Raw genomic sequence first — 24,786 nt, forward strand, 5'->3', positions numbered from 1 at the left:
ATCCATTTCTTACTGATGGGCATTTGGATTGTTTCCAGTTTGGGGCTCTTCCTTGGCCCGACTTTAGATTTAGAATCTTTCTGAGCCGAAGCAAGCAGAGTGGGATTCCTTCCTGTTTGTGCTGTGGGCTGGAACAGGAGTGGTGCCCAGGGTGCCTCGGGCTCAGGCCTGACCACACACCCCTGGGACTGTCAGTGATCTGAGTCCAGAAAGGATAGCACATGCCACATGTCACAGGTGGTGGAGCCCGATGCCATCAGAGCTCAGTTCCTCAGCTGTTCCACCTGTTACCTTCCCCGATGGAGCCTCACTGAGAACTTTCCAGGACGAGACTCCACCAACCTCTGGTCTCCTGCACCTCTGGGCCCTCACACTGACCCCTTCCACTCTCACTTGGCTCAGCACCTTCAACGCTTGACGTTCTCTCTTTCTAGAATGCTCTTCCACTCTCCCCTTCATCTGCTTAGCACTAGCACTTATGATTGTGGGGGACAGTTGAGGTTTGACTTATAACTCTTCCTGAGACATGTTATTGAAACTGTCTGGGCCTCAGTTTTGTCATCAGTGAAATGGGGATAATAACATAGAGCTGCTGGAAAATTCAATGCCTTCATTTCTCGGACAAGCATGTACTGAGTGCCACTGTGTGCTAGGCGCTCTCAGATGCCCTGGGGATGCAGCATCACATGAGGCAGCGTATATATACTTGGTCACGAGGACTTAGCAGGGGACCCTGGAGAGTGGCCTGCTGCTGAGCAGCTCTAGTGAGTGTTGACAGTGAGACCTCTGTCAAGTCACCCTGCTCTTTCTTGACTCAGGGCAATGTCTCAGCCTCAGAGGCACCTTCCTTGAAACCCCAGCCAGGTCAAGGCCCCCCGATCCCCGTGGCACTCCAATTTACTTTGCACACTTGTCAAGTCACCACTGGCCCAAGACGCAACTATTAAATTAACAACTTAGAGAACGTCTTGCCATCTTGCAGAGCCATGTGTCCTCCGAGCCTCATGGCAGCCCCAGGAGAGGGACAGGTGGCAGTCCCCATGTTTCAGTGGAGTAGATGAGACATGAGAGACAGAAGAGCCATGTCTATCCATTCATTAATCACTTCTCCGAGCCCTCCTCTCACCCAGGAGGGTGGGAGTAGGGGGATGTGTGTGGCCCCCAGCCATGCTCCAAGCTCCACGACAGCCCTGTTTGTACCTCATGTCACAGGCTGAGGAGAGTGTGGTGCAGGAGAGGAAGGCCCTTGGGCAAGAGGCCACCATCAGGAGGGGAACTGGGACTTAGCCCAGGCAGACTGGCTGCAGAACTGGACTTTTTTCAACACTATTCCTGATAGATCCTAATTCGTAGGTGTCTGGGCTCTATGTAGCCCTTCGGATACAATCACAACACTGTAACTGAGTCGTGACTCTGTTCACACAGCCAGGCCCTGCTCCAGCCTTGTCCTTGCTCATCAGGACACTCACCCCAGCTCCCTCCTGGCCTCTAGCCCCCAGCTGTCCCCCCACTGAGAGCCACCATGTCACCCCTGGACTTTAAAACATCCAGTGCTCCCCTTGCAGTGAAGACCATCCCAAGCTAGTCTGTTCCTTCCCCAGGCCCACCACTGGGCCCAGACTTCACCCATCCTGCCCCTCCAGCCCTTCTGAAAACACACCTTGACCTTGAATGGCCATAGCCACATTCTGCACCTGCCTGGCACCAGGTACCCTTCCTCACGGGTCACACATATTGTTAGTTCAATCCTCACAACTCTGATGCCCAGAAGTGAGTCTCCTTCCCACATGGAAGCAGGCTCCAAGCTGGAGCTGCCCTGAGACCATGAGTCCCTGTCCCTGCCACCACCTGTCCCTCCTATGTCTGCCTGGCCCTGGCTTATCAGTCTGCAGCACCCAGTTCACAGTCCTGTTTCACTCATTGAGCAACTACTGTGTGCCAGGCCCTGCTGTAGGCACAGTGAACAGGATGTTTGTAGAGCTGGATGCAGAGAGGGAAGCATGGAAGACAAGAGAGCAGGACTAGGGTGCTTTGTGCTCCTGATGGAGGTGGGAGCTAAGTAAAAGTGGGGGGAACAGGGAGGGGCAGAGGACCAGAGACCCTCCCTGCAAAGGAGGCATTGACCTGGACTGAGCCTTCACCTAACCCTGCCCATCCACTGCCTTAGGCAAAGCTGGGGTGCTCTTACCTCCTTCCCCAGGCAGTTATCTGCACCCGGGTTCAGATACTTATCTGGGCTGGGGGTGAGGGTATAGAGGTAGGGAACAGGCCAGACTCAACCAGCAGGGCAGGGCTTGGCCCAGGAGGCCTAAGAAGGCAACTCCTAGGTGAATGAATGGAAGGAGATGAGGGGAAGGACAGGAGGAAGGGGACAGGTTAGGGTGAGTGGACGGATGGTCACATATGTGAGTGAATGGGGCAGGCATCAGGGAGGAAGAGGTCTCACAGGGCAGGGATGGTTAGAAGGCCTTAGCAAGGAGAAAGGCTTTCTTTTAGGGAGCCTTGCGTGATTAGTGCCCTGAGCAGGTGCAGAGGCTGGGATGGTGTTCCAGGAGGGGACAGCATGAGCCCAAGTGTGGAGGAGGTAGAGAAGGAAAGTGGCAGGCACAGACAGGGATGGTGCACTCAGCAGATGCCAGGAGCTCTCCGGCACTGAGCTCCTAATGTGTGAAAAGGCATTTAATCCTCTCACTAATCCTAAGGAAGTAGATTTTATCATCCCCATTGCACAGATGGGGGAGCAGACCCCCAGAGGTCTAAAATTCACCCCAAGTCACAGAGGTAGTAAAGGAGCAGCCATTAGGACTCCAGCAATCTAACCACCAGGCTACCGGGCTCAAATGCAAGAGCAGTCAATGGGGCTGTGGCAGGGACCAGTCGAGTGCAGCGGTGGAGGGCTGGCCTGTGGGGGCTGACAGGTTGGCTCCAGCCACCCTCACCCAGTGTGGTTCCTGGAAGATGGGGCACAGAACCTCTGAGCACCTGCCGGTAGAGGTCAGTGCTAGCATAGCCTGGAACCTTCTAGAGGGTATAGAGCTTATAATTGGGTGGCATGAGGTAGACAGAAACAAAGAAGAGGCTGTATTCTAAGTGGCTACCCTGTGCCTGGGCTGTGCTAAGTTGCTGTGATACGGGTTTGTTCTCATTTAGTCCTTGAGGCCCCTGCCCCCATGTTATAGAGGAGGACACTGAGGCTCTGGGAGACTTAGTCTAGGCCAAGTGGCTCAGTGAAGGAGCCCCCAAACCTGCCAGGCTCCCTCAAGGAAGTCCCCACTGAAAAGAGAGGCACAGGCCCTTATCTCAGGGAAGGAGGAACTACAGGAAGTCATTACAAAAGCACTGAGTACAGAAAACTAACAATATTTTTTAAATTGTGAATGCAAAAAACTAACACAAGACTGTAAGCTACTAAACTTTATCGGTTCATTACGTTCAAAATGTATAAGAACAATTTATCTTAATAGTGTTAAGATGAACAATTCACTTAATCATATCCTACCACAGTTAAATTTTTAATAAAGGATTTCTTGACAATTTATTTCCTTAAAAATCCCAACGGAACACAGTGAGGTTTTTCAGTGTTAGTGATGTTTACCTACCATAGCTGAAGTGGAAAGTCCCATAAATAAGAGGCCATGTTCCAGGATGAAAGGAGAGGAGAGGGGGTTGGTAGTGGTCCTCAATGGGCCCACATCCCCTTGCCTGACTGGTGTCTGTACCCTTGACACTGAGCACAGAGGCAGGTGTGCATGGAGGAGGGCTCAGCAAGTGTGAGCTAAAGGAGTGAGGGGACATACGTACTTGGCTATTAGGTGGTCGTCAGAAACCCCAGGACTACTTCCTCTGCGACATCACAGAACATCAGCGTCCTGCCCAGCAAATGTTAAGCTGGAAGGACAGGGGCAACTGTCCACTCCCAAGAACCAGTCCCCACCTTGTCCATCTGACTCTGTGTCAGTGGTCACTGAGTGCTCTGGTTTAAGATCATCTGCTCTGGGGCCAGTGGGTAGGGAAGTGAGAGAGAAGGGAGAAAGAATAGGCTGCAAACTGTGCTGGAGTGGCCCACACCTGCCTCTCCCCCTGCAGCCAGGGCAGCACCCACATCTGTTTACACCATTGCCACCTAAGTGATCATTTACATAATTATGTTTAGTGTCCTCCTCACTTGAGGTCAGGCTCTGGGCAGTCAGGGCTGTGTCTTTCTTGTCCACGGCTGGATTCCCTAGAGCCCAGCAAGATACTTGACACATAGCAGACACTCAAAGAATATCTGTCAAATGAGCAAAACAACACATGGATAGTGGCTGAATAATGAACAGGCGTCACAGCTCAAAGAATACATTGAAAACAACAGAGAGTCCAGCCCTCTTGGCTTATACTGGATAGACCTGATGGAGACTTCATATTTATTTAGATTGAGGAGAAGCAGACTACAAGTCCTGGTTCTGTTACTTTGGAACTGTAAGACTGAAGAGAGATAACTTTTCCTCTCTGAATCTCCATTTCCTCAGCAATAAACTATTGGATATGAGGGGAGGCAGAGACATGTGGTTGGTAACCCCCACATGACAGGATTTCTACAAGGACTAAGTGAAATCACCACCTCAGAGCATTTAGTACAGGGTCTGGTACACAACAGGCACTTAACAAATAATGGCTTCGCCCTTCTGCCTAATTGGGAACCTGCCCAGGATGGCACTTTGTTTCAGAGTAAGGATGGGATCAGCCTGGTGTTGTTTGGGAGAAGAGGAGAAGAACTGGCTGACTTTGGTCTTTAGGTATGTATGTTAAATTTTAAGGGTAACTACTAAAAGAAGAGAAAGGGAAAATATATAAATTCTAAAATTGTAGATGGAGAACCTGGAATAAAAAGAAACTCAATCAGTGAAAAAGATGACAGGAAGGAGAAAGAATAGGCTGCAAGAAATCAGGACAAACAAAAAGCACAAAACAAAACAACAGTAAGAATAATTCCCAGTGTATTAGTAATTACAATAAATGTAAATGGACTAAACTTCCAGTTAAAGGACAAGAAATTTTCAGACTGTATTAGAAACAAAATCCAGGGACGCCTGGGTGGCTCAACGGTTGAGCGTCTGCCTTTGGCCTAGGGCATGATTCTGGGATCCGAGATTGAGTCCCACATCAGGCTCCTTGCAGGGAGCCTGCTTCTCCCTCTGCCTATGTCTCTGCCTCTCTGTGTGTGTGTGTGTCTCTCATGAGTAAATAAATAAAATCTTAAAAAAAAAAAAAAAGAAACAAACAAAATCCAAAAGACACCCTAAGACACCAGGTCAGAATGGATGAAAGCAAATAAGATGGCGAATGCTAACAACAACAAAAAGAAAATAAGTTGGACCCAGTTTTGCCACTGAGGGTTTCAAGATATATTGGCATTGTCGCCCAGGCCAAAAGGTGTGCAGGTGCAAATCAACTGACACAACTGGGGTGATCTCCAAATCAGAGTCTTGTCCATTCTGGCCCATTCACTCAACATGCTTGGCTGAAGTTGGCCATGAACTAGGGGAAAGGGAATGCAGAAACCATCCAGATGGAGTGTACTCACCAAGGAGAGGGTTGCGTTAAGCCGGTGTGATAAGAGAAGGTGTGTGACGCCTTAGTGAGCAGGGGAACAAAGAGGGCTTGCCACGGGGAAGGCAACTGGAATTTCCCAGAGAACAAGGAGGGAGACAGCATTCTGGGCAAAGGGCACAGCTTGTGCAAAGGCAGAGAGGCTGGGAAGAGCATGGTGAGTGCATGGAACCCATACATCTCCCTGGGGCTAGAGGAGAGGAGAGGAGAGGCACTGGGGAAGCCCTGCAGGGCCTCTGACCCCAGATCAAAGGTGCTAGGGAGGACTGTGAGCAGGGATGTGGTAGTGTCTGAATAGCATGTTAGCCACTGTAGAGGAAAGATACTGAGGAAGAAACTGGATGTCCAGAGTTGGACATTATGACCATTATGAGCTGAATCAGCAATTTTAAATATATATATTACTGCATGCTTGCCATGTTCCAAGCACTCACAATTTTGTCCAAGCCTCCCAGTAATCCTGCAGCACCTGTGAGGAAATGTGGGCTCAGAGATATAGACAGAGATAGAACACTTACCAAAGGTCACACAGCTGGTCAGCAGCAAAGCCAGGATTCCACCAGGGCCCAGCAACTCCCCACTAGGCTGCCTCCCCAGGCATCCTGCAGAGGAGGGAGAATTGCCTGGAATCCTGGTAAAAATAAAAGCACTCTATTTAAAGCAACCCTACAGCACATCTTCAATAAAGCCAGGCTTCCCTTTACAGCAACACCCCCGTCCTGCTTAGTTCTCAAGTGCATTAGTAAAGTGTTTGGGGGGACCCCACCCCCCTTGGAAATGCCCCTCATCTCCCTTCACACATGCCCTTCCCATTGCTATTGAGATCAAGTGCACAGAGCAGGAGCAGCCTCAGACTCTGCCAGCATACACCTTCTGGACATATCCTAGTTTCAGTCCCTCTATCCAGAGGACCCGGGAGATGTGGGAGCATCTCTGGACTGGAATCCCAGCTGTGCACTCCCCAGAGGGCCCAGTGGGCAGCCCGACTGAGTCACTGGACCTCATTGAGCCTAGGCTTCCAGGTTCAAACCCCAGCTCTGCTGCTTCCTCATTGTGTGACTTCACTAAGCAGGTTCCTTCTCTGAAAAGTAAACCTAACGACAGCTGCCTTGCAGGGCTGGTGGGGGGCAGCTGAGGTGACAAATGAATGCCCGGCCCAGAGCCTGACATCTGTCACCTGGATTCGGTGAGCACCTGTAGTACCAAGCCTTGTGCTGAGCAAATGTCAGTGATTCTCTCGAGTCTTGATGACAACGTTGTAAGGTTGACATTGCGATGCCCTTTCACAGCCAATGGCTCCTCCCCCATTTGCTCCTTCAGAACTGCTTTATCTGGAGCATGCAATGAAAAGCAATGGATGGATGAATGAATAAGAGACATTTGGTCTGGATCCAGGGAAGAGAGCAGGAATTTTCCAAATGGACAAAAAGGGAAAGGCATCCTGAGAAGAGGGAACAGCATATGCAAGGATAGTTCCAGAAGGTGTTAATGGCTGAAATGTCACTGGAGTGAGGACTGCAAAGAGCAGGGGCCATGCAGAGGGGAGAGGCAGGCAAATGCCAGGCCAAGCAGGGCTTCTGATGCAGGGTGAAAGCACTGGGGAGCCCTGGAGGGCTCCAGAGGAGGGCCCCCCTCCTCCTTGGTGTGAGCTGGTGGGAGGCCATAATGAAAACAGGGACCCTGGAAGGAGGGAGGAGCAGCCAGGAATGCAGTGCTTTGCTCCCCAGTTTGCAGATGAGTTTCCTGGGAACTGGGGAGGCCCCAGAACTAAGTGCCACCGAGACTGGGTGAGGGTAAGTTGTCTCCAGCTCCTGGGCCAGCAGCCCCTTTGTTCTAGATTTCTCGGTCCAAATTCTCAAGTCTAACCTTTTCAGACCCCACCTCATTCTCCCCCTGGTGATTAGCAATGACCAGATCCTCCTCCTCCAGCTGCTGTTGTCCTTACTATTATTTCTAATAGAAACAGCGAGTGAGGGCCTGCTTTGTGCTGCCAGCGTTTCCCAAGGCGATGATAAAAGGCACCCTGCACGGAGGGTTCTGTGCCTGTGATGTTTGGGAAACCCAGAGTGGAGCAAAGTGGAACAGTGCTTCCCCACAGGACTTCCCGGACTTGCAGCCTGCAGCAGTGGCGCCTCCAGGAGGGACCCCACGACTCTAGATGTTTTTGATCAGGGAAGCTTTTTGTTGCTGCTGTTGTGTAGCACCTCATGGGATGAGCCCACATATTCCTTGTGCTCCCTTGGAGGAACGAACCAAGGCTGCAGCCACCCACGTGGCCACGGAAGCCAGGTCCCAGGGCCTCGCAGGGTCCTGGGGCTACGCTTCCAGTCTTGGGTATACGGCCGGGTGTCTACAGAGACCCCAGGCCAACCCACCTCGAGGTCATCTTGCCAAGTGTGTTTTGTCCCTTCCCCTAGTCAGATTCTGCAGGTGCCACCAGTGAGCTTTGACCAGACTCCTTCATGTGATAGCATTTACTGGGGTTTTATCCCCCTCTAAAAGTTAGCCATGGGGGCACCTGGGTGGCTCAATCAGTTAAATGCCTGCCTTCGGCTCAGGTCATGATCCTGGAGTCCTGGGATCCAGCCCTACAGCTCCCTGCTCAGCGGGGAGTCTGCTTCACCATCTGCCCCTCTCCACTTGTATTCTCTCTCTCTCTCTCTCTCTCTCTCTCAAATAAATAATATTTTTTAACAAAAAATTTTAAAGATTTTATTTATTTATTCCTGAGAGAGAGGCAGAGGCAGAGGGAGAAGCAGGCTTCATGCAGGGAGCCCGACATGGGACTCAATCCCAGGACTCAATCCTGGGCCTCCAGGATCACACCCTAAGCTGAAGGCAGATGCTCAACCGCTGAGCCACCCAGGTGCCCCAAATAAGTAAATAATATTTAAAAACTAAATAAGGGACACCTAGGTGGCTCAGCGGTTGAGCATCTGCCTTTGGCCCAGGGTGTGATCCTGGGGTCTTGGGATTGAGTCCCACATCGGGCTCCCTGCATGGAGCCTGCTTCTCCCTCTGCTTGTGTCTCTGCCTCTCTCTGTGTGTGTCTCTCATGAATAAATAAATAAAATATTAAAAAATAAATAAATAAAAATAAAAAATAAATAAAAGTAGGGCAGCCCTGGTGGCTCAGCGGTTTGGTGCTGCCTTCAGTCCACGGCATGATCCTGGAGACCCAGGATCGAGTCCCACATCGGGCTCCCTGCATGGAGCCTGCTTCTCCCTCTGCCTGTGTCTCTGCCTCTCTCTCTTTCTCTATGTCTCTCATGAATAAATAAATAAATAAATCTTAAAAAAAAAGAATACAGTCTACTGTATTCTATATAAATAAATAAACAAACAAATAAAATAAATAAATGTTAGCCATGTTCACTACAGGAAATTAGAGAAGGCAGAAGCGTATTAAGGAAAAGAAATAATTAATCCCGGCAAGTCCATCTCAAGGTCCCACGGGAGGTATAACCCTGGGAAACAATTCAAGATAGCCACGGAAATCATTTTTGAAGCATATATTACAAAATGGGAAAATACAGTGTAATACTATTTTTTTAGGTTTTATTTTTATTTGTCATCCCTACCTTCAACATGGGGCTCAAACTCACGACTCTGAGATCAAGAGTTACACGCTCTACCAACTAAGCCAGCCAGGCAGCCCTCCAGTATAATACTATTAATATAGGGCCAAGGAGAGTATATTATGTCACCAAAATGTTGTAAAATATTAAAAAATGTGAAAAAGAGATATATCTTTGCATTATATACATAGAAAAAAGATTGTAAGGATGTATGCCAAATTGTTAATGTAAGTAGAGGGCCTGTGGCTGATTTTTCTTTTCTTTGTAGACTTTTTCCTGAAATGAGTATATATCACTTTTATCAGCAGCAGGGGGAAAGGCATATGGAAATTTGCTTTGTTATTCTATCTAATGTCCACCAAAGCTTGTAGGAGATTTTAGCTGATGTATGTTCCAGGGGACAGTCCCTTCCTGGTCCCTACTCTGAGCTGTCCCCCCAAACTCCATCCCACTGTTCCTGGAAACTGTTCACATGATCTGAGAATCGCAAAGTTTTAACAGCCCAATTGTATCTCCTCATCTGTTCCTTTTGCCCTGAGCATACAAAGACCCCTTCCTCAGGCCAGGTGCCCCAGGCTGTTCTCCTCAGGAATCTGATTGCCACGGAGGGAACAGAGGGAACCACCCTCAGTTCTGGTTGGGAAGGGCCCCTGAGACAGTGGCCCCTGGGGGTGTGTGGACTCTGATGGGTGACCAGGGCATGTAGTTGGCTGGGGCAGGGGCTGGGTGGCATAGGAGCTGGGTGTTGATAGGCAGATGGCAGGAGGCCAGAAAAAAAGTAGGGAAGTCTTCCTGGCAGAGGGAACAGCAAGTGCAGAGTCCCAGAGGCTTCATTCTGGGACCTGCTGAGAGGAGAAGGAGGAGGGGGTGACACTGGAAGAGGAAGGGGAGGTGGTGCCAAGCCCAAGCCCATCAGTGCCGCTGGAGGCCGGAGTCTCGTCATCATTCCTAGTCTTTGTCAGTGTGGAGTGGAAGAACCTTGTGCTGGGAAAAATGAGGCTCCTGGAGAAACACGGGGTGTGGGCGTAAACAGAAGTCTGGGGCCTGGTGTCCAGGTGGGAGAGGAGGAAGATGAGCAAGGCTGGGCCATGGGATGGAGAGGAGGGGAAAGGATGGGGAGTCAGAGAACAGAGGGCCAGTGGAGGTCTGGCGGGTCCCACCCAGCGAGTGTTAGGCTCATATCCCTGATTTTCAGTTAGATGGTGCAGTAAGGGGCTCTCCGTCCCAAGAGCCACCCTTCACAGGCCCTGACCCCAATCGTGTGCTGGTTGCGGAATGCCAACACCACCACCAATGGGTCAAGAGCCCCTGAGCACTCTCCAGTGATCACAGCACGGCCCCCAACATGGCTTTCACTCTCCCTTCATGGCCAGCCCTGGATGGGAGGCCCAGTGAGTCCAACTAACAGGCCCCATAGCCAGGAGGAGGAGCCTGAACCAGGCTCTGTCTTCACTGTGCAGATGGTGTCCCAGCCACTGGCCACCTCTGTGGGCTTCCTTTCCCACCTTTCGGCAACAGGCGCCACCAGTCCTAGCTCATAAAGCTGCTGGAGGATAAAACACAGTTGTGTTCACAAAGCTTCAAGGAGTCAAGGAAGCACCTGGTAAACCTGCCCGGCCTAATGTGATGTCACTGGCCACACGGGGCCACTGAGCACATGGGCTGTAAGCCACACATGGAGTTTCAAAGACTTGGTGCAAAAAGAGGGTAAAATATCTCATTCGTAAGTTCTCATCTTGATTACCTGTTGAAATCATAATATTCTAGATAGAGTGGGTTAAATAAATCTAGTATTAAAATTGATTTCACCTGTTTCTTTTTCTTTTTTTTTTTTAATGTGGCTTCTAGGAGATATAGAAGTAAATCTGGAGTTCACATTGTATTTCTGCTGAAAATAGTACTGACCTAAGTAGTGGCTATTGTTATTCTGTGATTATGACAGTATCGAGAATCTTTATTGTCCCTTAAGCTGGGTGCCTCTCAGGTACAGTCTTTTTAAAGATAAATCTTTATTTATTTTTAAGTAGCTTCCATGCCCAGCATGAAGCCCAATGTGGGGCTTGAACTCACAGCCCTGAGATCAAGACCTGAGCTGAGATCAGGAGTAGGACACTTAACAGACTGGGCCACCCAGGTGCCCCTAAAAAACTTTTCAAAGTGTTTTTCTACTTATTATAAAAGTAACTTAGGTTCACTAAAGAAATCAGTAAATAAAAATTGCCCTTAATCCCCGACAGCTGGAATTTATTACCAGGAGCTTAGAGTATTACAGTCTTGGTGCATATATGAGTACACCTAATTCTTCAGGTTCTTTTTAAAATTCTACGAAGTCAGAAGGGTGCCTGGCCTGCTCAGTCAGTGGAACATGCTACCCTTGATCTCAGGGTTGTGAGTTCAAGCCCCATGCTGGGTGGAGAGATTATGTAAAAATAAAATCTTTAAATAAAGTAAAATCTTAAAAAGTGGTGACCACATAGTATGGTGTTTGGAGTTCTCTATTTCCCGGCTAATATCATAATGCAGGCATTCCCCCAAGGCATTAACAAGGCTTCAGAAATGCCATCTGATGGCTTCGGGGTAGGCCATGACTCAGTGTAGCCAGCACTGTGACTGCGACTGCTAAGGGGAATCTGGTCAGGTTCTGCCTCTGTGCCCAGCCCAGCACTGCCCCTCCTGTGGCCCCTCTGCCTCAGCTGGGAGAGGGGGTGCAGCCAAGTTCAGGGGTGAAGAGCAGGGACAGCCGGCCTCCAGCCAGTCCCAGTCTGTCACCTCCTCCCGACTGACCTTGGGCGAGTCACTGGACCTCTCTCTGCCTCCTGCTGAGATGGAGATAATTTTAAAACAGCAGATGTGTTTTGGCCTCTGCTGTTAAAGGGTGAGGTACCAATGTCCAGCACATAGTTTATAGCGCCCCCTGGGACCTTCTCCTTAGCAAGTGTGGGACTACTTCTAGAGTGAAGTGTCAGAATAGTCGCACGTGTGGGAGCAAGAAGAGCTTTAACGAGCTTCATATGAGTTCTGATCAGGCTCTACCACCGAATGGTACTTGGTGCCAAAGTTTGGGAAAATCTTCCGGTTTTCAGAGCTTTATGGATTTCATAGTCCCAGATATTGAGTAAGCACCTATCTCGTAGGACAGTTTTGGCGGATTAAATGGGTCGTTGCCCATAAAGCATTTAGAATGGTGTCTGGTGCCAAAGAGGGGCTCAGTGCATGTTAGCTGTTGGTGTATTTTCAATCTTTTTTACTGAGGCGTAACTTACATTTTGAAGTTTAATTTACATATAACAAAATGCCCCTGTTTTAGGTACAGTTTGGGGAGTTTTGACAGTTGTATTCATCCATATAGCCACCACCCCAGCTGAGAACCTTTCCATCACCCCAGAAAGTTCTCTCATGTCCCTTCCCAGCCTGGCCTCCCCCTACGCACTCAGAGACCACTGCTTAGGACACACAGAATGTGGAACCAATGGGACCCTACCATAGGCCATCCTTTGTGTCTGGCTTCTCTTATTCAACACGATACCCACCCACCCCCCCCATGAGATTCGCCATGTGTATCGATAGCTGCTTCCTTTTCAGGAGCCATCATGTTTGGCTGTTCCCCGGACGACAGACATTTGGGTTGTTTCCAGTTAGGCTGTTAGGAGCACGGCTGCCAGGGGCACCCATCAGGCAACCTTGGAGGGACATCTGCTCTCCTTTCCCTCGGGGAAATAGTCAGGAGTGGGCTGGCCAGGCCGTGTGTAATGGTGTGTGATGCGTGTAAATGGTGTGTTTAGCCTTGTCAGAAACCATCAAACTGTTACCCAACATGATCTTCCGGTCTTTCACTCCCCCGCCCCACCACTACGAGGGACAGAGGGCTGGCCTGGTGGTGGCGCCCCTCTCCGATGATTACCCACAGGTCCTCACTCTCACCTGTCTCCCCTCCCCCACCCCAGGTGATCCGGACAGACACATTCAAGCACCTGCGACACCTGGAGATCCTGCAGCTGAGCAAGAACCTGGTGCGCAAGATCGAGGTGGGCGCCTTCAATGGGCTGCCCAGCCTCAACACGCTAGAGCTGTTCGACAACCGGCTCACGACAGTGCCCACGCAGGCCTTTGAGTACCTGTCCAAGCTGCGGGAGCTCTGGCTACGCAACAACCCCATCGAGAGCATCCCCTCATACGCCTTCAACCGCGTGCCCTCGCTGCGGCGCCTCGACCTGGGCGAGCTCAAACGGCTGGAGTACATCTCGGAGGCGGCCTTCGAGGGCCTGGTCAACCTGCGCTACCTCAACCTGGGCATGTGCAACCTCAAGGACATCCCTAACCTGACAGCCCTGGTGCGCCTGGAGGAGCTGGAGCTGTCAGGCAACCGGCTGGACCTGATCCGCCCAGGCTCCTTCCAGGGCCTCACCAGCCTGCGCAAGCTGTGGCTCATGCACGCCCAGGTGGCCACCATTGAGCGCAATGCCTTCGACGACCTCAAGTCGCTGGAGGAGCTCAACCTGTCCCACAACAACCTGATGTCGCTGCCCCACGACCTCTTCACCCCCCTGCACCGCCTGGAGCGCGTCCACCTCAACCACAACCCCTGGCACTGCAACTGCGACGTGCTCTGGCTGAGCTGGTGGCTCAAGGAGACAGTGCCCAGCAATACAACGTGCTGCGCCCGCTGCCACGCGCCAGCCGGCCTCAAGGGCCGCTACATTGGGGAGCTGGACCAGTCGCACTTCACCTGCTATGCGCCAGTCATCGTGGAGCCGCCCACGGACCTGAATGTCACAGAGGGCATGGCCGCGGAGCTCAAGTGTCGCACGGGCACCTCCATGACCTCCGTCAACTGGCTGACGCCCAATGGCACCCTCATGACCCACGGCTCCTACCGTGTGCGCATCTCAGTCCTACACGATGGCACACTCAACTTCACCAATGTCACGGTGCAGGACACGGGCCAGTACACGTGCATGGTGACGAACTCCGCGGGCAACACCACCGCCTCGGCCACGCTCAACGTGTCAGCCGTGGACCCCGTGGCGGCTGGCGGCGGTGGCCCTGGAGGCGGCAGCGGTGGCCCTGGGGGCAGCGGGGGCAGCCCGGGAAGCGGTGGGGGCGGCGGCTACACCTACTTTACCACCGTCACCGTGGAGACCCTGGAGACGCAGCCCGGAGAGGAGACCCTGCAGCCGCGGGGGACGGAGAAGGAGCCACCCGGGCCCACCACGGACGGCGTCTGGGGCGGGGGCCGGCCAGGGGACGCCGCAGGCCCTGCCTCGTCGTCCACCACGGCGCCCGCCCCACGCTCCTCGCGGCCCACGGAGAAGGCGTTCACGGTGCCCATCACGGACGTGACGGAGAACGCCCTCAAGGACCTGGACGACGTCATGAAGACCACCAAGATCATCATCGGCTGTTTCGTGGCCATCACGTTCATGGCTGCCGTGATGCTCGTGGCCTTCTACAAGCTGCGCAAGCAGCACCAGCTCCACAAGCACCACGGGCCCACGCGCACCGTGGAGATCATCAACGTGGAGGACGAGCTGCCTGCCGCCTCGGCTGTGTCTGTGGCCGCCGCTGCTGCAGTGGCCGGTGGGGGGGGCGTGGGCGGGGACAGTCACCTGGCCCTGCCCGCCCTGGAGCGCGACCACCTCAACCACCACCACTACGTGGCAGCCGCCTTCAAGGCGCACTACAGCGGCAACCCCAGCGGCGGGGGCTGCGGGGGCAAGGGCCCCCCGGGGCTCAACTCCATCCACGAACCTCTGCTCTTCAAGAGTGGCTCCAAGGAGAATGTGCAAGAGACGCAGATCTGAAGCCGCTGGGCGGGGTGGGGGGCACGGGGCGCGCCCCCGGGGACCCGGGCCCCCCTGGGACCCTCCCCACAGCCCTGGCCCCGCCCTCGGACCGCGCGGGGCAGGTGGGGGCCGGAGGGGCCGCAGCCCCGCCCGCGTATGGACCCCAGGGCGGCGCACCCCCGCGAGGACAGGGCGGGGCTCCGGGACGCGAGCCTCAGCGGTTCGGCCGCCCCCCGCCCCCATCCCAGGCGCAGGGAGGGGGATGCCGGATTCAGGAGAAGTGGCTGGAAACCCTCCGCTTTTCCTTCTCGCGCTCTCAAACGACCCTTCCCGGCCCTCCGCCTTCCGGGGGAGAGAGGAGCTTTTTGGGGGTGTCCTTTCCCCTCATCCCCAACAACCCTCCTTTTACGGTTCATTTTTTGCAGTTTGACGCCTGTCCCCCCTCCCGCCCCTCCGCCCTCGAAACTGAAGAGACAGACGCGGTCAGAGCCTCCAGACCCCCTGCCCTTCCCCTCCTTCCACCCCTGGCTCTCACCTGCCCCACAGACTCTTTTGATACTGAAGGGAGGTTTGCGTCAACGACTACCTGCTCTGTAATTACTTTAAAAAAAAAACACGGAAAAAGTAAAAAAAAAAAATATTTTTTTGGGTCATGAAAGCATGGAGGACAGAGAAAACAGAGTGAATACCGGCCTGGGGCACAACGAGGTTGGAGAAGTCAAGTGTTAGGGGCCCCACCCGGAGGGTCAGGGGGGTCAGCACCTCTGGGGGCCCTTAGGTCCCTCACCCTTGACCTCAGAAGCCCCGGAGACGGACTCAGGCACCCAGCGCACCCGGATGTACTGGGCCCCTTGGCCCTGTCCCCACCCTCTCCCGCCCACTCATGACCACCCCACCCCCACCCCCACCTCCGGTTCCACGGGCTGAGTGACTCCCAGTTAGGAGTCCAGGAGGTGTGGGCGGGGCGTGCTCCCCCTGGAGCCCGTAGGAGAGGATCCTTGCTGCCTCTTCTAGCTCCGATACACTCCAGTCTTCCTTGGGCGCACCCTCCATCTCTCTGTCCAAATTCCCTTTTAATGAAGGACATCGGCCATACGGGATTAGGGCCCACCCTGCTGCAGCAGGACCTCCTAACTTGCTCATCTGAAAGACCCTGTTTCCCAATAAGATCACATTCACGGGTCCTGGAGGTCAGGACCTCAACACATCTTTTTAAGGGACACGAGTCAATCCACAATGGAGCCAAACCGGAGCGTTGCAGACCCCTCTGCAAACCCACAAGCCCCTGCCGGGAGGAAGGGGTCAGGCTGCACGGGGAAGGGCAAGGGCGTGAGGTGCTCCTGGCTGCTGGGCCTGCCAGCTGGGCTGAAGGCTGCACTTCCGTCAGATTCAGAGGCAGAGGGAAGGGAGCGGGAGAGGGTGGCGCTGTAACTCAGAGGCGCAGGGGCTCCCACAGAGCCCTGGGAGGGACAGGAGCCAGCAGGTGGAGGGAACCCCAGGGGTCGAGGGGACAGCAGGCAGGGCAGCTGCTGGTGGGAGGTGCCAGGGCCGCAGTCTTGTGCTGTCTAGCCCCGCACAGCCCGATGGAAGTGGAGGGTGTGCTGGGGATGAGGCGCTGCTCCCGGCAGACGGGGCCCACGGACAGGACTGGGGCCCCATACTCGGCAGGCCTGGGTCATGTGTGCTCTGTGCCCCCTTCTCTGGCTGTGTACACACCACAGCATCTTATCTCTCGACGACATGGGACTCCTACTAAAGCACTTTCTTCCCTTAGGCGCCGGCGACAGTTGCCTGCCCCTGCGATGGTCGTCTGGGGTCTCCGGCCCTGTCTGCCTGCGACTGTCTGCTCCCACTTGGCCCTGTCTGCCTGCGACTGTCTGCTCCCACTTGTCGACCTGGGACTCTTGGAGCCTGGCTCCCTGTCGCTCCCTTTCATGCTCTTTCTCTCCCATCCTCTTTCACTGCGATCCTGGTTGCCATGGCAATACTGCAGCGGGTACCAGGTGGTGGCTGGGGGCAGGGAGCCGCACTGCTGCCGCAGCCTCCGTCGTCACCATCTCTGATGCCAGGCACCTGCAGGGGCTAGTGGCTGGGCCTTATTTGGGGGGACCTCAGGGCCTCCGCAGGCCCCACGGACTTCTCCTTAGTCAGTGGGAGGTGGGGAGAGGGGGCGGACTGTGGGAGTGAGAGCTCAGTATTGGGGGGGTGGCATTGTAGTTGCGAGAGGAGTAGATGAAAGGTGAGAAGTCAGGTGAACAGAGGGTCAACCAGACTGGAGACAGACTCGGGGGTAGGGGGTGCGTGCAGCAACAGAGCTGGGATTAGCAGGACTGGGGACGATGGGGTGGGTTGCAGCAACAGAGCTGGGATGAGCCGGGCTCCAGCTCTGTTCTGCCTGTGGGGCGCCACCAGGCCAGGCCTCCCGGGGAACGTGGGGTGGGGAGGAGATGCGGGGCCTGGCCCAGCTGGGGACAGAATGGCAGCTGGCCCAGAGAAGGCGGGGCGGGGCTGGAGGGCTGGAGGTCCAGGGAGAGGCCCAGAGACAGCAATGGGAGGGAGCAAAAGAGTCAGGGACAGAACCAAGGGAGGAAAAGATGGAGGAGGAACGTTGACAAGAAACACGGGTGCCTAGGCATGGGGTTGGGGTTTGCGTAGCAGGCCTGAGGGCAGGGACCAGAAACCCAGGAGCAAGGGACAGACTGGGAGCCCTGAGACCCCATCAGCAGCTCTTCTCCCTGGCTCCCAACCCTCTCTACCCCCACCCCAAGCAGGATGCAGTTTCCATGACAACCTGGCTGGCCAGAAAGGGGGGCTGGGGACTGCAGAGGAAATTTTCCACATCAGCAGGAAGGGAGGAGGGTAGAATGCAGGGAAGGAAGGGGCTGAGTACAGTGGAGGCCACGCGGGGCCCTGGACTCCCAAGGCGTAGTGCCCACCGCCCCAGGATCCTCACCCCCACCCCCACCCAGCCGACCCACACCCTCTCCACTGAGCCACTGTGGGGAAGGGAGGCTCTGGAGAGGATCAAGGGTCAAATGTCCAAAGATCAGCCACTGCCCAGGCCTGGAGGGGAGGGGGGCAGTGAGCAGCTGAGAGCTGGGGCCTGACGCAGGCCACCAGATTCCAGGACATGGCTCTTGACGGGGTCCTGAGGAGGGTAGGGGTGGTGGGCTACGGCCGCCTTGGTGAGTCCCCCACCTCTGGGGCCTCTTCCCCTGGCCTCTTCCTGAAGCCCCAAAGCTCTTCACCCACCACACATACTTTCCTCTGGGAAAGGGGGCAGGGGTCTTTATCTGCACCCTGGCTCTGCCCCTGTGTCTGCCTGAGCACCGTCCACTTCCCACCACGGGGCCCCATCCCCCTCTCTGGGTCCCTCTCCCCCCCTTCTGATTCTCTGCCCTCTACCTAAGCTTCTGTGTCCCCCCTGCCCCACCCCACCTGGGTCAGTGTACCCTCCCTCAGCTCCGGTATTTCTGAGTCCCTGTCCTCCTCCCCATGGGTCCCTGTCCCCCTCCCTCTGGGTCTCTGCCCCCATCTTTCTGATTAGCCCTCCCCCAGGTCCTTGTCCCCCTCCCCCGGGTCCCTATCCCTTTCCTCCAGGTCCCTGTCCCCCTCCCTCTGGGTCTCTGCCTCCATCTCTCTGGGTCCCCCTCCTTCTGGGTCCCTGTCCCTCTCTCACTGAATCTTCCTCCCTCCCCCCAGGACAGTCCCTTGTTTCTCACCTGCTGACTCAGGGACCAGAACTGGGCCTAGAACTTGTTTTTGTCTGGAATCGAGACCCAGGACGAATGGCAGGAAGCGTGCCCCCTGACCTGCAGCTCCAGAACCTCGCTGCTCTTGGGGAGAGGTCAGTGATCTCCCCATGAAAGGCTGGGGCTCCCTGAAGCTCCTGTTCTGATCTCCCTCAGGTGCTGTGATCCCAGGCACGTCCCTTACCCTCTCTGGGCCAAACGTGAGACAGGACAAACCATCCTGCTTCCCCTCAGAACAGGGTGAAGAGCAACGGGCCTCCAGAGGCTCTGAGGGAGTCTGAGGAGGGGAGCTGCAATGCCTCTCCAAGGCCCTCCCCCATCTCTCCCCTCCCCCAGGCACCCTGACCTTGTGGTGGAAGTGGCCCATCCCAAAATAATCCAGGAATCTGGGGCAAAAATCCTGCGTTATGCCAACCTCCTGGTGAGCCCTGCCCTGCCTGCCTCGGCCCCACCCTACCCTACAGTGGGATCCATCCCCTGACCTCAGCAACCCCCCCACCTCCATCCACTCCAGGTGGGGTCCCCCTCAGCCCTGGCTGACCAGGCCACAGAGCAGCAGCTGCGAGAGGCCTCGCATCGCTGGCACCATGCCGTGTTCGTGGCCCGGGGGGCCCTGTGGGGCACTGAGGACATCACCAGACTGGACGCAGCAGGGGGCCTCCAGGTGAGGACCCGCCGGGATCCCGGGCAAACCAGAGGGGGCCTCCAGAGACCCCCGGCCCTGTCACCCTGGCTGTCACTTCCAGAGTCTTCGTGTCACCATGGCCACGCACCCCGATGGCTTCCGGCTCGAGGGACGGCTGGCTGCAGTGCCCAGCACTGGGCCTCGCACAGTGCTCTACGAAGGCCCTGTCCGTGGGCTCTGCCCCTTGGCCCCTCGCAACTCCAACACCATGGCGGCCGCTGCACTGGCCGCCCCCAGCCTGGGTTTTGACCACGTGGTCGGAGTGCTTGTGGCTGATCTCAGGTGAGCTAAGGTGTGTGGGAGGGTCAGGCGGGGGGCCAGGCCAGCCAGGCTCACCACCCTGCTTGTCCCAGCCTCACAGACATGCACGTGGTGGACGTGGAGCTGCGCGGCCCCCCGGGCCCCTCGGGCCGAAGCTTTGCTGTGCACACCCACAGAGAGAATCCCGCTGAGCCAGGCGCCGTCACGGGCTCGGCCACCGTTACCGCCTTCTGGCGCAGCCTCCTGGGTGCGGCCCCTGCGGCCCCTCTCCCCAGGCCCTGGCTCTGCGACCGGCAGAGCCCAGGTCCTGGCTGGGTCTGGGTCTGCGGGTCTGATATGGTCTCTAGTTGACTGATCTTTCTGTCTGTGTCTCCTTCACTTTCTCCTCCCCGGCTTTGACTCTTGAGAGACCCATCCCTGTAGGAACCTCCCTTCTCTGCCTCTCGCTGGGATCCCACCACCCTTCTCCCTGTGTGTCTCCTCCCCCACCCGGGTCGGTCCCTCCCAGCAGGTGTCTGACTCTCCTCATCGCGCGGTCCCAGCCTTTTATTCCCTGTATCTCCCCCCCGCCCCCCCGCAGGCTGCTGCCAGCTCCCCTCCAGGCCGGGGATCCATCTCTGCTGAGAAGCCGCCTCCTTCCCTGGTGGACATCTTCGTCTCATTTACGTCCCCATCCCGGGCCTTCCCGCTGTCTCAGTAAACACTGGAGGCTCCTCTCCCTGCATGGTCCGTTGTCTCTGGTCCCTTGGTTCCCTTCTGTGACGTCACGCGGCGACTTCACACTAGACTTGGTGCCACCATGGAGGATGAACACCTGCCGGAGTCACACTCCCGGGAGCTCTCGCGAGAGCCTACACACTACATTTCCCAGAATCCTCTGAGCATCAGGGGGCGTGGCCCCTGCACGCAAAGAGGAGGGACCCTGTAGGGCATATTTCCGGGATTCGCCGCAGCGACCGAATTGCAGTTCTGCGTCCTCCCGGCTGCAGTGGACTTCCGAGCCAAGCTCCCCGGAAGTTCCGATCCAAGCCGAAGGGCCTCGCGGGGGCCGCCGGAACCTGTAGTCCGGCACGCGGGGGCCGCTGGGAGCTGTGTGCGTCCGGCCTGGCCAGTCACAGCGCGGTGTTGCCCGCCCCGCGGTCGGAACCCACAGCCGCCGCCCAGGGGGATGCGGGAACCCCTGGTTTCGGGGAGCAGAGAGGCAGGAGGGGTGAGGGGCGTTGCCAGGCAACGGGCGAGCGCCGCGGTTGGGGTATGGGTCGGGGGGAAAGGCTCTGTTCCTTGGTGTCCGGGGAGGGGGGTCCTGTTGCCGAGAGACGGGAGCAGAAAACCCTGTTGTTTGTGATAGGGGAGGGGAGTCTTGTGTTGCTAGGCGACTGGAGGAGACCCTGTTACCTAGAAACAGGGGAGAGGATTTCTCTATTGCTAAGAAACCAGAGGAGAGGCTTGTTACCTAGTTGGGGAGGGGGTCGTCTGTTGTTATGGAACCAGAGAAGGACCCCGTTACCTAGGGACAGGGGAGGGGGTTTGCTCGGTGACCACCATCCCTTCCACTTAGGGATGTGGCAGGGGTAGCCCTCTGTTGCTAGGTGAGTAGGAGAGCCCTTTTCCTAGCAATAGGGGAGGGAGGTACCCCGTTGCCAGAAGGCCTGGGGAGCCAGGGTCAGCGGCCCAGTGTCCCCTTGGGCTGCCCTGAGCCCCCACTTCAATGGCAGTGCCCCCCAGACCTGCTGGCAGGTTGGGCCTCCAGATCCCGGGCCCCCAAGTACCTTCTTCCCTCGCCCCCAAGCAGGAGCCGAGGACGGCATGTCCCAGGCCCCAGGAGCACAGCCGAGCCGGCCCTCCGTTTATCACGAACGGCAACGCCTGGAGCTGTGTGCCGTCCACGCCCTTAACAACGTCCTGCAGCAGCAGCTCTTTAGCCAGGAGGCTGCCGATGAGATCTGCAAGAGGTGACCGTCACCCGCCCTAACCCCTGGAGAAGCAGGGTTCGGGAGCAGAGCGACCCAACCAGGTCTCACAGCAAGGCAGGGACAGAGCCCGGGCCTTCCAACACCCACCTGGGGAACCTTGAGCCTGGGACATGGAGATGTTGCTGCCCACACCTGCCCTTCACCACGGCCACGCAACTGCCCCAGCTCAGACCTCACCTTCCCTTATCTGGATCCTCATCCTCACATCCCCTCCAGCCTCCCAGCTTCTGGATTTTCCCCGCCTGTCCACACTATACACAGTGCCAACCCCGCTATCCTCTGCTCACAGCCCTCACACTGCTCCCCAGCAGCCCTGGGAGAAGTCCCAAGTCCTGCACCCTAATACCCCAGGCCCTGCATGCTCTGGGTCCCCACCTTCCTCTGCAGCTTCTTAGCTCACTGCACCCCCCAAACCACAGTCCTCCCCAGTCCCCAGATGAGCCCTGCTATGATGCCTCTGGCCCTTTGCACAGGCTGTTTTTTTCCTTCTGGCACGGCTTCCTTCTCTTGGCAGCCGGGAATGTTCCTCCTCACCATGCAACATTTCAAACATCGCTCCTCTATTCCCGCTCTGCCTTGTCTCCTCCTCTCTGTCCCCACAGCCTCGGTCGCACCCCAAGCCTGTCATCTCCTGGATCCCTCCTCCTTCAGTAACCCACATGAGGCTCCACCCAGAGATGATCCTGTCTTCCTCACTCTTGCTTACAGCCCTCCCATGGACCCTCCAGCATCCTCAGGCAGAGTCCCAGCCCCTCAGATCAATTGTTATAGAATTTATTCATCTCCTCTGCTATTCACAACAGGGGTCCATCAACTCTTGGATGCCGAGGCCATGCTGGAGACCCAGAGATGAGTCCAGTATAGGCCCTGCCCTGAGGGAGGTCGGGCAAACAGATATGCAGGAAAATAATACACAGACTTTCCCTCTCCAGCCCCTGCCCCTCCCCCTCCCCCTGCCCACCAAGGGCCTAGAGAAAGAACAAAGGTGCCACTGTTCAGAGAAGGCAGGACCCAGAGAGACAAATAGTGGCAAGGTGGGCCTCCTGAGCTGGGGGATGGCTGGAGGAGAGGTGGGGAGACCAGATGAGGCTTCAGGTCAGGGAGGACAAGGCCTGCGCAGGGAAATGTGGCTATAGGACAGGGCAGAGAGAGTTGGGGACGGTGGGATCAGGCTTGGGGCTGATGAGCCATGGGATTGAGCAAAGGGAAGAGTCCAAAGGCTGGGTGATTCAAGGTCCCTGGGACTCTCCTGCTTTGTAGGGAGGGCAAGACCTTTTCAGGGACCCCCAGCTCAAGCTCTGACCATCCCCTGACTAGGTTGGCCCCAGACTCCCGGCTGAATCCCCATCGCAGCCTCCTCGGCACCGGCAACTATGATGTCAACGTGATCATGGCAGCCCTGCAGGGGCTGGGCCTGGCCACCGTGTGGTGGGACAGAAGGAGGTGGGACCCCAAGCACTGCGTCATGTGTGCTGAGCCTGGCACAGTGGGTGTGGTGTGACAATATCGGTGTGAGATAAAGCAGAGGGTTGGTGGATAGGAGGTGAGAAGGGAGGGGTACAATGAGTGGAAGGTTTGCATGGGTGGATGATAGATGGATGGCCAGCCAAGGGGTTGGGAGATGGTACAAAGATGAGTGGGATGACGGGACGGACAATAGGATGAGCCAATGGATGGATAGTGGGTAGGTAGACAGTAATCTGGTAATGAGGTGGATGGTAAATGGGTAATTGGATGTGTTGAGGAGGTGGTGGTTGACTGACGAAGTGGATGAGTTAATAAAGGATGGATAATTGATAGGCAATGGATAGCTAATAGGTGGTTGGATAGTTGGAGGGATGGATGGACAGGTGGACAGGTGGATGGCTAAAGACTGGATGAGGTGTTGGAGGGTGGTGGGTAAGTTGTTGAGCTGGTGGCTGGCTGGCTGATCAGTTACATCAGTAGATGAATGATGTTTGGGTGTACGATAGTTGGGTAGTTGAGGGGGGTGGTCACTAGATGGGTGGGAGATTTGGGTGCATGGGTGAGTGAAAGGAAATAAAGAGTGTTGCTGAGCGAAGAGAGTCCTTGGGCAGGCCTAGGAGGCTCCTGCTGTCATGCCAGCCTGGCTCCCACGAGTTCAGTACCCCTGGGCCAGTGGGTGAGCACAGGACACTGATGGCCATGTCCCCGCTCCACCCACACAGGCCCCTGTCCCACCTGGCCCTGTCCCAGGTACTGGGACTGATCCTGAACCTGCCCTCACCCATGTCCCTGGGGCTGCTGTCCCTGCCACTGCGCCGGCGGCACTGGGTGGCCCTCCGCCAGGTGGATGGCGTCTACTACAACCTCGACTCCAAACTGCGGGCGCCCGAGGCCCTGGGGGACGAGGATGGTGTCAGGTGAGGGGAAGGTGACTCTGGGGCTGGGGCTTGGCACTGGCTCCCCACTCCCCAGGAGGCATCGCCCAGGCTCCTGGGCCTCAGTCTCCTCATCTCTCTGCCCAGGGCCTTCCTGGCAGCTGCCCTGGCCCAGGGCCTGTGTGAGGTGCTGCTGGTGGTGACCAAGGAGGTGGAAGAGAAGGGCTGCTGGCTGCGGACGGTCTGACCCAGCAGAGGCAAGAAGTGGGCCACCTGTCGTGCAGTCTCTACGCCTCCAGATCTGGCCCCTGCGTGCTGGGAAAGGGCTAGGCCCGCACCTCATGGACCCCGTGGAGGCCCCAGCCCCCTTCCAAACCCCCTGCTCCCTGATGCCACTGCTGCCTCAATAAATCTGCTTATTTGCTCCCGGCCTGGCCTGCATCTGCCTGGGGGGCCCTTCCCTCCAGGGGATCCTGGAGAGGGGTGGGGAGGGGGCCCTCCGCTAGCCAGCCGGGCATTGACTAGAGCCTGGGAGGTCACGTGCTGGCTCTCCACCAGGTCTGGTGAGTCACCCACCTCTCTGGGCCTCAGTTTCTTCATCAGGGCCACAGAAGAAAATAGCAGGAGTCCCTGCCCTTATGAGCCATTGGCAGGCAGAGACCAAGAGCAAATAGGTGCGATCCAGGGTGTTTGGTGGGATAAGGGCAGGGGAGAAAGCAAGTTTCTTTCTGGATTCTTGATTCTGCTCCATCAGTTGTCCAAGAGATGGCCACGCCATGACCCCCGGAAGCTGCCACTGTGTTCTGTTAGGAGGTGGAGG

At 56.0% G+C, this 24,786-nt stretch overlaps 3 protein-coding genes across 9 annotated transcripts in view; all 3 read left to right on the plus strand.

Annotated features, from left to right (window-relative positions):
• LRRC4B (leucine rich repeat containing 4B) overlaps positions 1–15,106 on the plus strand; it is a 38,246-nt gene extending 23,140 nt beyond the window's left edge. For all 3 annotated transcript variants that reach the window (XM_055310817.1, XM_055310815.1, XM_055310816.1), the window contains one exon: positions 13,115–15,106. In XM_055310817.1, coding sequence (XP_055166792.1) covers positions 13,115–14,971 — 1,857 coding nt within the window. In that variant the 3' untranslated portion in view covers positions 14,972–15,106. The remainder of the gene's footprint in view (positions 1–13,114) is intronic.
• Positions 15,107–18,011: 2,905 nt separating this feature from the next.
• On the plus strand, positions 18,012–20,367 carry ASPDH (aspartate dehydrogenase domain containing). 2 transcript variants are annotated; one of them, XM_055312038.1, is made up of 7 exons: positions 18,012–18,138; positions 18,656–18,800; positions 19,042–19,126; positions 19,220–19,369; positions 19,452–19,672; positions 19,744–19,898; positions 20,232–20,367. In XM_055312038.1, the coding sequence occupies exons 1-7, from the start codon at positions 18,084–18,086 to the stop codon at positions 20,273–20,275; spliced, it is 855 nt and encodes a 284-aa protein (XP_055168013.1). In that variant the 5' UTR covers positions 18,012–18,083; the 3' UTR covers positions 20,276–20,367. The 2 variants fall into 2 exon arrangements, with proteins under 2 accessions (XP_055168013.1, XP_055168012.1); XM_055312037.1 differs by having other exon boundaries at positions 19,744–20,367.
• A 131-nt stretch (positions 20,368–20,498) lies between these two features.
• On the plus strand, positions 20,499–24,396 carry JOSD2 (Josephin domain containing 2). Of its 4 annotated transcripts, none has more exons than XM_055312044.1 (5): positions 20,499–20,903; positions 21,441–21,603; positions 22,942–23,067; positions 23,814–24,008; positions 24,114–24,396. In XM_055312044.1, the coding sequence occupies exons 2-5, from the start codon at positions 21,458–21,460 to the stop codon at positions 24,211–24,213; spliced, it is 567 nt and encodes a 188-aa protein (XP_055168019.1). In that variant the 5' UTR covers positions 20,499–20,903; positions 21,441–21,457; the 3' UTR covers positions 24,214–24,396. The 4 variants fall into 4 exon arrangements, with proteins under 4 accessions (XP_055168019.1, XP_055168018.1, XP_055168017.1 ...); XM_055312043.1 differs by having other exon boundaries at positions 21,444–21,603; XM_055312042.1 differs by having other exon boundaries at positions 20,499–20,861.
• The last annotated feature ends 390 nt before the right edge of the window (positions 24,397–24,786 follow it).

This window comes from Nyctereutes procyonoides, unplaced genomic scaffold (genome assembly GCF_905146905.1).
Source record: "Nyctereutes procyonoides isolate TBG_1078 unplaced genomic scaffold, NYPRO_anot_genome, whole genome shotgun sequence".
Lineage (NCBI taxonomy): Eukaryota > Metazoa > Chordata > Mammalia > Carnivora > Canidae > Nyctereutes > Nyctereutes procyonoides.

Coding starts and splice junctions, on each gene's coding strand:
- ASPDH (XM_055312037.1), top strand. CDS start 18,084: ATGGCTCTTGACGGGGTCCTGAGGAGGGTAGGGGTGGTGGGCTACGGC. Junction 18,139..18,655: donor GGTGGGCTACGGCCGCCTTG/GTGAGTCCCCCA, acceptor CCCTCCCCCCAG/GACAGTCCCTTGTTTCTCAC. Junction 19,673..19,743: donor GTGCTTGTGGCTGATCTCAG/GTGAGCTAAGGT, acceptor TGCTTGTCCCAG/CCTCACAGACATGCACGTGG.
- JOSD2 (XM_055312044.1), top strand. CDS start 21,458: ATGTCCCAGGCCCCAGGAGCACAGCCGAGCCGGCCCTCCGTTTATCAC. Junction 21,604..22,941: donor GCCGATGAGATCTGCAAGAG/GTGACCGTCACC, acceptor TCCCCTGACTAG/GTTGGCCCCAGACTCCCGGC. Junction 23,068..23,813: donor GTGTGGTGGGACAGAAGGAG/GTGGGACCCCAA, acceptor CCACCCACACAG/GCCCCTGTCCCACCTGGCCC.